The 11,418-nt window shown below is 39.1% G+C and overlaps 2 protein-coding genes across 3 annotated transcripts; both read left to right on the top strand.

The window, feature by feature from the left end:
* Window positions 1-1,651: 1,651 nt before the first annotated feature.
* enkd1 (enkurin domain containing 1) lies at window positions 1,652-5,025 on the top strand. Of its 2 annotated transcripts, none has more exons than XM_035166576.1 (8): window positions 1,652-1,757; window positions 2,584-2,707; window positions 2,921-3,145; window positions 3,308-3,480; window positions 3,563-3,718; window positions 3,970-4,112; window positions 4,216-4,352; window positions 4,460-5,025. In XM_035166576.1, the coding sequence occupies exons 2-8, from the start codon at window positions 2,620-2,622 to the stop codon at window positions 4,618-4,620; spliced, it is 1,083 nt and encodes a 360-aa protein (XP_035022467.1). In that variant the 5' UTR covers window positions 1,652-1,757; window positions 2,584-2,619; the 3' UTR covers window positions 4,621-5,025. The 2 variants fall into 2 exon arrangements, with proteins under 2 accessions (XP_035022467.1, XP_035022468.1); XM_035166577.1 differs by having other exon boundaries at window positions 1,673-1,757; window positions 2,587-2,707.
* Window positions 5,026-5,092: 67 nt separating this feature from the next.
* polb (polymerase (DNA directed), beta) lies at window positions 5,093-10,286 on the top strand. The gene is made up of 14 exons (XM_035166578.2): window positions 5,093-5,293; window positions 5,943-6,000; window positions 6,603-6,669; window positions 7,157-7,231; window positions 7,346-7,404; window positions 7,598-7,647; window positions 7,791-7,842; window positions 7,939-7,993; window positions 8,079-8,151; window positions 8,254-8,324; window positions 8,408-8,494; window positions 8,634-8,713; window positions 8,969-9,108; window positions 9,242-10,286. Exons 1-14 carry the CDS (start codon window positions 5,233-5,235, stop codon window positions 9,334-9,336), a joined length of 1,023 nt encoding a protein of 340 aa, XP_035022469.1. The 5' UTR covers window positions 5,093-5,232; the 3' UTR covers window positions 9,337-10,286.
* Window positions 10,287-11,418: the final 1,132 nt, after the last annotated feature.

Raw genomic sequence — 11,418 nt, 5'->3', positions numbered from 1 at the left:
ACCTCCGGATGAGGGCGGGGCCTTTGTGTGATAAAATAAGATAAAGACCAATAGTATTTTGATCCAAACATATAGCGATTTATTCCGATCTCTGTTTTACACATTAGATCAACATGCTATTTATAAAAGATGTTTGTAGCCTAAATAAAAAAACTATCAAATTAATTTCAATCTATCTATTAAAGGTGTATCCATTTAAACTAAATATATAAAAATCAATCAACAGCAAGAAAAAATAACAATACCAGATTATATGTATATATACCTATATGTATTTACTATTAAATCCTGTCTGACAACTGCAGATCATATGCTACATTTCTGTAGTTTATCTATTTTATTTTATTTCAGGAAGTCACTAAATGCATATTTCCCTCCTTTAGAGAACTTCAATGGCTGTCCCAGATTACCCAAAGCATGATTGATAATGTGGGACAAAAAAAAATAAAATAACTCACTGCATATTTTGTTGCTTGAATACATCACAAACACAATTTGATAACAATAAGGAACATTTTTATTTATGACAGATTCATATCCTCCACATTAATCTTAATCTTATATCATTGACCTTGTCCTGCAATTCCAGGGGACTGGGGGTGGGTTCTGATTGACAATTGCCCCGCCTCTTTCTGTGACATCATCACACGAAGTCATGTGATGTCAGTCACATGATGTCCATGCAAACCTATAGTAAAAGTCCTGTTGACTAGATTTTGTTGGAACAGGAAATAAACAGTCTGAATCTTAGGTGTCGCACGTTGTGTCCCAGTGTCCCAGATTCCCCAAATTCACTCTACTGAGCTGAAATTTAAACTGTGGTAACATACAGTATATATGTATGATTTTTTTTAATATAAAATGAGATATGGAACAACACAATAGTGTGAGGAATGTGCTTACAAGGAAATCACTGCGAACATTTTATTATAGGCCTACTGAACTACCGCACCTGTTTTGGTGTAATGAGACTCGTCCACCGCCTGGGGGCAGTGACCCCTGGCAAATATCGCTGATGGCGTTATTGAGGAATTTTACGCCCTGAAGCAATTTGTCAGGCTGTAAGCAGTGCACCTTCCCTGCACGCTTCAGTGGCTGCACGAAGACAATAGTATAATAATATTATAAATATAATTATATTTATGATATTGATAATCTAGGCTATAGATGGAGCTTCGCAGTTGTGGTTGTAGTGAAGTAGGAGGGGATTTCCAGACAGCCTGGAAGGCAACACTCAGGGTCATAAACCTTTACTCACACAGAAGTACACCTGCTATAAGTGAGCACGACACCTTCAATTGTTATGTTATGTACATTATGTACATACTCAGCATCTTTTTATTCAACTGCCTTTTTTTATATATCTGTATTCTCTTGTCTGACTCATTCTGAGCTGCCTGCTGCTGTAACAACTGAATGTCCCCAGTATGTGGATCAATAAAGTTTTATCTTATCTTATCTTTTAAGGGTGTCTCAAGTCTTATCTGCCTCTGTGAAACACTTTTGCGTGTCATATATTATTTCAAAAGTAATTTCAATGTGTTCACAATGATTTAATATTTAATGTAATCATGTTACTGTTTGAATTGTCGGAATGGTTTTAAATAAACAGGTCCTTCCTGTCTATCGTGTCTAGTTCTATGCGCGGTCGCGCCGTTGCCATGGAGACGACTACTGAAACAAGCGTTGACACCTCGGCGTCATCAGCGCGCGTGAACAAAATAATCTCAACAAGATAAACACAGACGATCTTCAAGGTAAACGAGTTCAACTTTATTCGACTTGACCGGTTACAGTTGTTTGGTCGACGTGCGTTAAAGCTGAAACTGACCGTTTAACGGTCGGTTGTGTTTCGTCTGTGATGATCAGACAAGTCAACAAGCTAGTTAACAATAAGCTATTGTTAGACACTGTTAAGCTAATCAGAGGTGCTGCTAGCCTCATTCAAAACAACGACTGGTTGAGTGATGCTGTTTCCTGCAGTGTAGCTACAATAAAACCACACGTGCACACACACACACACACACACACACACACACACACACACACACACACACACACACACACACACACACACAGACACACTGACACACTGACCACAGATGTAAACATAAAGCAAACACAGGTAGAGTCAGTCTGTGTGATCAGCTGTTTGACCTCAAGCACTAAACAATGTTGTGTTACCACCTTCTGATGAGACACGTGTAGTTCATGGTGACATTATTTCCTGTCGGTGGTGTAAGAACTGTACTAAAAGCCTGTGTGGGTGCATCTCTGGGATGAGGCACTTTGTATGAAGGGTTTATGAGTTAATAAATAATATCACTAATGGTTTAGGTGTGTCAAGCCATTCATAAACACAATTCATGGGTTGCCAGGTTGTGGAAAATCCTCCTCCAACATGACATTTTGAAAACCCATCAGCAGATATTGATTGATTAAATTGCAGACTGTTAAATCACATGTATTAAATATTAAACGGATTCTGCCACCACCTGCAGGCCCAAGGATTTTTATTTACTAACACTAATCAATGGCTCGATATCACTGTGAAACATTTTGGTTTGTGTTTGAATTTCTCAGCAGAAACTGCAGGTTTTGTTGTAAACACAACTTCAGATGTGTGAGGGGCCATCATCGATATCTGGGCCAATCCCCCCGGATCCTTCACTGTTTCCTCAGTACTACAACAAACAACCTGCTTCAGGTCAGATGCAGCCATGTGGTTATTATGCTTTACTGAAACCCCACTTTTCACATTGTTTATGTAGGGTCGTAAATCTAATATCTACAAACCTTAGATTTCTGTCTCCTTTTGTTTGATATTACAGCAACAAGATTTGAGTTGTTGGCAGCGTATTGAATTCCACTTACATCCACACTTTGTTATAAACTTATTTACGTTTTTTTCCTCCCCCAGCTCGTGGACGTTTAGAGGGGAACTACAATGGGACGTTGGGCCTGCTCTCAGGGCCTCTTGCTCCAGATCCTGTGTTGTACCCTGGCTACTACAGTGCTCGTAGCCCAGCACATCCATCCCGTATCGGGCCTAATGCCACCCATATTATGGAGCGAGGACGAAGAGGCGTAATGGGGGAACTCCTCAAACTAGACGGTGTTTCAATTACCCCTGTTCCCAAACAGAGTGAGCGCAATAGATTTTTTTTACATCTTCTGGTTGTAGAAAACAGGAGAAGCTTGTTTTGTCGTCTCACAATCTTTTCTTATTTGATGTTTTTTTAATTTGCTATAGCAAGTAAGAGATTTTGATTTAAAGTAAGACATCTTTTGTTATTTGTCCCTTAAGGACAGCGAATTCATGACTTCAGTAAAGAGAATGTACGTCGTCTCCGGGAGATCCAGAGACGCTGCAAAGAGCAGGAGGCTGAGAGAGCACAGTCTCGTCCGGTTCCAGTCAAAGCTCTCTGGACCTCCTCCAAATACGAGACTGTCCCATCCAGGCTCATGGTCCAGCTACAGGTAAGGATTTTATTGAGATGTTAAGTCATTGAGTTATGAACATTTCCTCTGGGTCGTTGTTAATCCAATCTGTTTTGCACAGGTTTCAAGTCCATCTGTTAAACCAGGGTGTCAGAATTTTCTGAAGGCCCACTCTAATGGGGGATCTACTACCCCAACAAGACCACGCTCCAAAACGTCTCCTGTAGCTGTGCACCGCCCTGCGTCCTGCAACTCTGCACGTGACCTGGATTTGCAAGTGAGGATTCGCCAACACATACACACATACTTACTGATACACACACATGATCAGGCAAAAAGAGGAATAGTGTATAAAGTATTTTTTCTGTCAAAGAAAAGAGAGAAGACAAGAGAAAGCCTTGTTATTATTGTCTTGTGCTGCAAAATGATTTATTAAACAAATAACATGACTTCACTTCACTTGCTTTGAATAGGATCTGTAATATTTCCTGTTTGTTTAATTCCATACGCTGTTATATGTGGATACAGTTACAGGTGCAAGGTCAGACCATTGACTTCATAAAACATAACGCCCGAGCTGCAGGAAAAGCTGTGATGCGTCGGTCCCAGTCACTGACCAACCTGAGAGACAAGCCTGTGCCCAGTGCAGTCAAGGGACAGGTGCCTCAGTAGTGAGTACTCCTATAGCGTATCTCAGCCAGTTTTTTTCTTTCTGTCACTTCTGCTGCTTATGTCTGCTCCTGCTCTGTTTGTCACTCAAACACACGCTCCCAGTCTTGAAGAAAGGAAGGAGCAATGGCGTAAAGAGGAGGAGGAGAGGAGGAGGAACGCACCTGATCCCAAAGCCCCAGCAGGTCACACCCTGATGCCTGAGAGTGAGCGACAGGAGACGCTGAAGTCCCTCAAAGAGTGTAGGCCTCTGTTGCTCTTCATCTCTGTCCTGATACTCACAATGACAACAGTCACTCAGAGTAATGTGTGTGCGGAGTCTAACTCTGTTGTTGCTGGTTTTTCACAGCCCATTGCTCCCTGGTGACTGAGCTGCTGTCACTTCCGCTCAAAGCTGACAATCTGAGTCTTCGCTCGAGAAGGACTCAGCTTGATTGTCGGCTTTCTGAAATCGAGGAGGCCATTAAGATATTCTCAAGGGACAAAGTTTACATAAAAATAGATTCCTAACACACAAGAAGAAGAGGAGGAGGAGAGGGAGGAATGAAGAAGAGGAGGAGGAGACGGACCTGTAAATCCACTGCTTTATCGAGATTCATCTTTCATTTGTAGCTGCTTAATGTAACATAACACTGAACCATGTTTATTTTATTGTTTTTTAAAGGGGTGGGAAGTGAATTTTAAAGCTAATGATTACAATTTTATCTTGGAGGAAAAAAGCAAATGCCAAGTACATTAAGTTAATTTAATAATTACCTCCATTAGATCCTAAAGTATTTTTGTAACAGAATGTTGTCGTTTTAAAAACATGGTTATTCATTGACTGATTTGTGTAAAACTGACTGTTGGTTATTTTTTTGTAAAGTCGCTGCGTATTATAATTATGAATTAAAACTTTAAATAAAAATAAAAATAAAAAAAACAATGCAGAGAATCACTCGGACAGTCTGTCACGTGTTACGCAAGCCCCTCCCCCTCCAACGTCCTGCGGCCATTGTTCAGTGTGGGCTAGCTGACGTGCTAAAGGCTAACCAAGAATACTAAGAGGTCGTAACTTTACTTTACGCTCATATAAAACAGTTTGAATCCCCAGAGGACTTTTGAGAGGTTGTCACGTCCACGATGAGCAAGAGGAAAGCGCCGCAGGAATCTCTCAACGAGGGAATAACAGACTTTCTTGTCGGTACGTAAAGAATCGGACAGTTGCTCTCAGCTAACAGACGCTAGCATGATTGCTATGTTCTGTTTTTAAACAACAACAACCCTTAAAACAACGTATTGCATGTGTGCTTCATCTCTCAAACCATGTTTAACGATACTCCTCCTCTCTTGCATTTCTCAATAATTGTTTGGAAGGTAAATCTGGGACGTTAATGGTCACTGCCATTTAAATGCCTTCCTGAAATAGCAGCAACAAAGCACAGTGGTTGGATGAGGTCAAATATGATTAGATCATCCTTTATTCGTCCTGAAATGGGGATATTTGCAATATTACAGCAGCAAAAGTCCAAAATAGGCATCAGTAAGTAATATGTAACATGCAAGTGTAAGGATAATAATACCTAAGTGTGAGGAAATGTAAGAAATATAGAAAAATATGAATGGAATAAGCACTCATATATACAGTGTGAGAATATGTGCGGTGACCGGATTGCACTTGAACCATTGTATTGCACAGACAGGATGAATATTGCACAGTTAAGTTAAAGTCCATAATGGGTGCATGTAGTTCCTCTCCTTAAGCTGCCCAGTGCTGTGATGGTGTCCTGCAGTGGGTGGGACTGGTTGTGAATGAATTATTAAGCGTTGTACTGTCTTACTTCTCTCTGCAGAGCTGGCCAACTTTGAGAAAAATGTCAACAGGGCCATACACAAGTCCAACGCCTACAGGTAAGCTCTGGAGGCGGACGTGTTTAAATGTTGTGTAAATACAGAAATAAATGAAATGTTATGCTGTTACGCTCACAGAGATAAAAGTAATGTTGTTTATTACAACAACCCTGTAACAAGTCCTACCTTCCTTAAGATTATTGTGTTATGGTCATTTTGATGACTATAGTTTGTGCAGTGGCTAGAATTAAAATGTACTGAGATGTATTTGTACATCAATAACACCACTTATATAAGTGAGGATGGACCAAGTATATACGTAAACCACTTGGTACACAGTAAAATACAATATATCCGCCTGTATAGTAACCATATTATTGGATTAGCACCCCCATAAAAGGGGTTCAACTGTTACTAAATGATATGAGCTTCATGAGGACAGGATTTATGGCATTAGTTAGCTTGATGTGCTGGATAACCAGCGTGTGTGTATAATACAGTAATTACTGAGAGGGGGGCGGTCATTAAACTGATGGCCAATTTTTGATAAAAGGGTTAGGGTTAGATTTTTTTACATTAGTATAGCAGGAATTCAGTGAAAGCTTTTTATTACTATGTTGTTTCGCTCTTACATAACCACTGGTCTTGTGCTCTGTGCCTAGGAAAGCAGCATCTACCATTTCCAAGTACCCTAACAAGATCAAGAATGGGGAAGAGGCCAAGAAACTGGTATGTGCATTGAATACAATTTTACAAATTGAATGTCTCTATTGAGTAACTCGTATAAATAACTCATTAGCTGATTTGTGGCACATGTTGCAAATTGTCCAGTACAAGCACAAACATAGACAGTGCAATGCAGTATTAAGTCCTGTTGTAAAATCTACCTTTATGAAGGTTACAGTGTTTAGTAATTGTAGTTGAAAACACTGATAATATAATACTGGTCAGTCTAAAGTGTTTGTATTGTGTCATAATGTGCTTCATAAAGAAATTCTGTTATGTTTGGATAATGCTACTCTGAAAGTAGGGTGGTGTAAGATGTTTGGAAATGGCCGCATCATTGTTTGTCTTCAACACTTATGTACTGATGTTGCTGTGGTTGTGTGTGAAGTGATGCCCGTTGCTTAGCCTGAACAGCCACTCTGGGCACCTTACGTAACCGCTGCAGCTCGCACTCCTCAGCACCCTCTTGTTTGTTTTCCCATTTTAACAGGATGGTGTGGGAGCTAAAATAGCAGAAAAGATTGATGAGTTCTTACAAACTGGGACTCTACGCAAACTGGAAAAGGTGAATCATTTGGCGTGAGAACACACGATTGATGAAACGCTGTTTTTTGTTTTTATAATAGCTCAATTTAACACTTTACACAGACTTATGTGCTGCGTTTATATTTTTCTCTAGATCAGAAATGATGACACCAGCTCTTCCATCAATTTCCTCACCAGAGTTACTGGAATTGGGTACGTCTTAAGTGCTAATACAAATGAAAAACCTATTAAATATTGTGTATGGACAAGGAAATGCATCAAGGCTAATTAAAATCACTGTAAGACTAATTCAGTTGCCAAAGGGACATCGCATATTTTTGTTTTCATTTACATTTCCAACAAGTGCTTCATATAACAAAGTGCATCTTCTGGCTCTTGACTTCAGCCCTGCTGCTGCCAGGAAGTTTTTTGAAGAAGGGGTGAAGACATTAGAAGGTTTGTTTTGAAGCTGACTTACATTATAATTGTAAAAATATATTTCTGTATGACCTCTTGTCATATTTTGACACATATATAGCACATACTCAATAAATGTACATTACGGTTTTAATGGTCTTTTATTTTCTTTCCTTATTTAGATCTGAAAAAGATCGAGCACAAACTAAACCATCATCAACAGATTGGAATCAAGTAAGTTCTGCTCAGTGCTCTCAGATAAAGTGAAAAGTGAAAAGTCCTTCTATTGATACATGAGCTGTGTTTCATGGATTATTTTGCTGCCTTCAGGTACTTTGAGGAGTTTGAGAAAAGGATCCCTCGTGCTGAAATGGAAAAGATGGAGGTGATCAAGCATTTATATTTTTCTGTTATCTTCTGATGAATATCGTTTAGCTTTTTCTAAATCTGTGTGCAAATGTTTTTTTTAGACTCTGATTGTTGCAGAGTTGAAGATAATTGGTGAAGGATATATCGGATCAATCTGTGGAAGTTACAGGAGAGGTAAAATTTTCCCTTGATGATTATTTCAGCGGATGTTCAGTCAATGGCGGGACTTCCGACTCTGGGAATCATGATATTGATTCACATGTTCATAATTTCCAGGTGCTGCCTCGAGTGGTGATATTGATATTTTGCTGACACATCCAGACTACACCTCTGAGACTGAGAAACAGGTAAGACCCTTCTCCATTGTACCTCACCATTGTGTGTTGCCATGATCTGCAGCTTTTACTTTGTCTCATTCATTCTTTTCCAGCCCAAGCTCCTCCACGACGTGGTCAGTCATTTTGAGTCCATAGGGTTTGTGACCGAGACTCTCTCCAAAGGAGACACCAAGTTCATGGTGAGGCCTGTGCTTATTTTGACTCATGTGCTCAGCCATGTGTGTCTGATATGACTGGTAACACAGTTAGTACAGTAACCATACCCAACCCATGAAGCGCATGACTGAGGTCACAATGTTCCAACTCTTGTGTTTCTAGGGAGTCTGCCAACTGCAGAAGAGTGATGATGAGGAGGAGGAGGAAGAAGAAGAATACCTTCACAGGCGTATTGATATCAGGTGCCCTGCTCTATATTGCTCGGTGTTTCCAAAATTAGGTGTTTTAAGTATATGTTTATACAGAACAATATGGGCTAAGTCAGTGCATTGGTCAGGATACTGATGTGATTTAATAAATTAAATTAAAACATTACCTCTACCTACTGCAACACCAAACTTTAGATACATGGCTACAACAGTGAGGTTTCATTTTTAGTTTTTATTACAATCTGTTTGATCCTGCTTTGTAATTATCCTTTCCCCATTTTCCCAAAGGTTAATTCCTAAAGACCAGTACTACTGTGGAGTCCTGTATTTCACTGGAAGTGATATCTTCAATAAAAATATGAGAACTCATGCCCTGGAGAAAGGTTTCACCCTTAACGAGTACACCATCCGACCACTTGGGGTCACTGGTGAGTCTCAGTCAAATATGACATGAACCTTGTGAACTCTGTTCCAGCAATGTGCCGCTTCTATCATCAGTCAGTAACTTCACATGCGTTCAGCTTCTAATATCAGCTATTCTTCTGTGTGGATCTATTTCAGGTATGGCTGGGGAGCCTCTTCTGGTGGACAGTGAGAGAGACATCTTTGAGTACATCCAGTACAAATACAAAGAGCCAAAGGAACGCAGCCAGTGAAGTTGCAGTTACATCTGTATTAAAGGCTGGAGGATCAGACACATGCGTACACAAATGTGTGTTCGTCTTTCATGTACCATTCAGCAATGTTATTGAAATGAAAACAACTGTGAAAGTCATTTACTCACTTGTTTTGGACAATTTTTATCCTGATTTTAAGAATCTATTTTCCATGAAATCTTATGGGCTTTAAAAGATTTTCAGCAAGTTTCTTAATTAGGCTCAACAGTAATTTATTTTGTTTACATAACCTAAGAGGATCGGTCTTAAAGAGGCCTGGATTCTGATACAGTTTGTACTCAACCATCATAAACACAGAGGACCTCTGTCATCTCCACAATCAGGACAGTTGTGATGTGTAATACTTTGGCTTGGATGTGAAAATGTGGTATAATGTGTACTTATTACACATACAAATGAGATTGCTACTTTAGTAGTTTTGTAAAATATCATTCACCATGGAAATGTGTGTGTGTGGTGGAGGGGGGGTTACACATGTAATATTTCTCTACCATTTTGGGCTAGTTAACAAATATTGGAAGACACGTGTCGTCAATTGGTGCAGTTTTTAGTTCTAGTGACAAATTTTCGTCAAATTGGAAGAATACACATTTTCTCAGGTTTTGATTGATATGTGAAAAAGACTGTTACATGTTGTACAAGCTTGTGTGAAAACTTACGTGTAGGGAATTATGGGATCCAGTTATCAGGGGGGCATTTGAACGCATTAAATAAAAGTAAACAGGCAACAGGAATGCAGCTACGGAGTAAATTCTGGTTCATGTTTTAATCTGCTCCACAAAACGTGAATGTTAGGATTAGGACTTGAAGTCAGTTTTTAATGTGGGTGGTTGTATTTTAGTTCATAAAGTATTTAAGAAAAAACAATGTCAAAGAGTGGGTTTGTTAAGGTCTTTTTATGAATGAGTAAAATAAATGGGTTGGTAAAATTACAGTGTCATGTTTTTATTTAATTTTCATTTTTACTTTGCTTTTCAACCTTTCTGAAAAATCTGTTTCATGTCTGTCCGGGATCTTTAGGTAGATACATGTGTTTTTTAAACTTATTGCGGCTTAAGCTCAGTTGACTTGCTAGCATAGCCGGACCATATAAATATAGCTGTGGTGTTTCTGGTTCACTGCTGAGAAAGTTGTTGCAGGAAAGAATGCTGACTACCATTTCACAATGAGAATAAAAGCCACATGTTTGATCCAGGGTGGAACTTTTCTGGTGGTGAACATAATTCTGGAAAAGCAAGGTAGTCAACAGTTGTTTCCTTCAATTTTTTGTTTTTAGCTTTTTAATTTATGCCTACTCACATACTCAATAACTCTTCAATTCATTCGTCATTGCTGCTCCCTTCATCTCTATTAGACATTTTCTTATGTGCAAACACTTTAAACATTGACACACTTTTCCATTATGTTACAAATTGTTTTTTAAATACTGTTATTAGGGCCCGAGCACCGACAGTGTGAAAGTCATCGAACGTGATGAACATTTCTTTCATCTTCTGCAGTCCTTGTCTGCTCTTCTCTTCATTCTTCTTTGCCCTGAGTTCTGCAAGGTACAGCCGAAAATGTACCAGCTGTTGGTCATTAATCTTGTGTGCCATTATGGTCATTTCCTCGATTTACTGCGCTGTTGAGTTTAGTTGCTCAGGTGATTACTCTGAATCACCAGAACCAGTCATTTCAGACTTACGGTTGATATGGTCATAAAGAATAACACTTGTTTGTGACTTACTATTTAACCCTTTGATACACGAGCTATGCATACTACATGCACCACCACTATGGACTGTCACTTCAATGCTTCTCAACTGTGCAATGAATATTCCACAATAGTTATGTGCAATCCATTCACTGTACATATTCTGACACATAATATATTTCTGTACACTCTATATACCGGTTTAATTACATGTATATTTTTTCTATATATTTGTTCTATTTCTATTTCTTTATATTCCTTCACCCAAGTACTGCATGCTACTTATTTGATGTCTTTCTGCTGCTGTAACATTGCAAATGTCCCCATGGCGGGACTAATAAAGGATTTCTTAATGCAGACCCCTATAA

Source organism: Hippoglossus stenolepis, chromosome 9 (genome assembly GCF_022539355.2).
Source record: "Hippoglossus stenolepis isolate QCI-W04-F060 chromosome 9, HSTE1.2, whole genome shotgun sequence".
Taxonomy (NCBI): domain Eukaryota; kingdom Metazoa; phylum Chordata; class Actinopteri; order Pleuronectiformes; family Pleuronectidae; genus Hippoglossus; species Hippoglossus stenolepis.
Note: the sequence above shows the minus strand (reverse complement) of the source record. Positions and strands in the feature narration are given on the sequence as shown.

Bases quoted from the DNA above. Each gene is read 5' to 3' on its own strand.
- polb (XM_035166578.2), top strand. From the start codon at position 5,233: ATGAGCAAGAGGAAAGCGCCGCAGGAATCTCTCAACGAGGGAATAACA. The intron at 6,670-7,156 runs GTATGTGCATTG...CCATTTTAACAG, and splicing joins GGGAAGAGGCCAAGAAACTG to GATGGTGTGGGAGCTAAAAT. The intron at 9,109-9,241 runs GTGAGTCTCAGT...GATCTATTTCAG, and splicing joins CCGACCACTTGGGGTCACTG to GTATGGCTGGGGAGCCTCTT.
- enkd1 (XM_035166576.1), top strand. From the start codon at position 2,620: ATGTGTGAGGGGCCATCATCGATATCTGGGCCAATCCCCCCGGATCCT. The intron at 3,146-3,307 runs GTGAGCGCAATA...TTGTCCCTTAAG, and splicing joins TACCCCTGTTCCCAAACAGA to GACAGCGAATTCATGACTTC. The intron at 3,481-3,562 runs GTAAGGATTTTA...TGTTTTGCACAG, and splicing joins GGCTCATGGTCCAGCTACAG to GTTTCAAGTCCATCTGTTAA.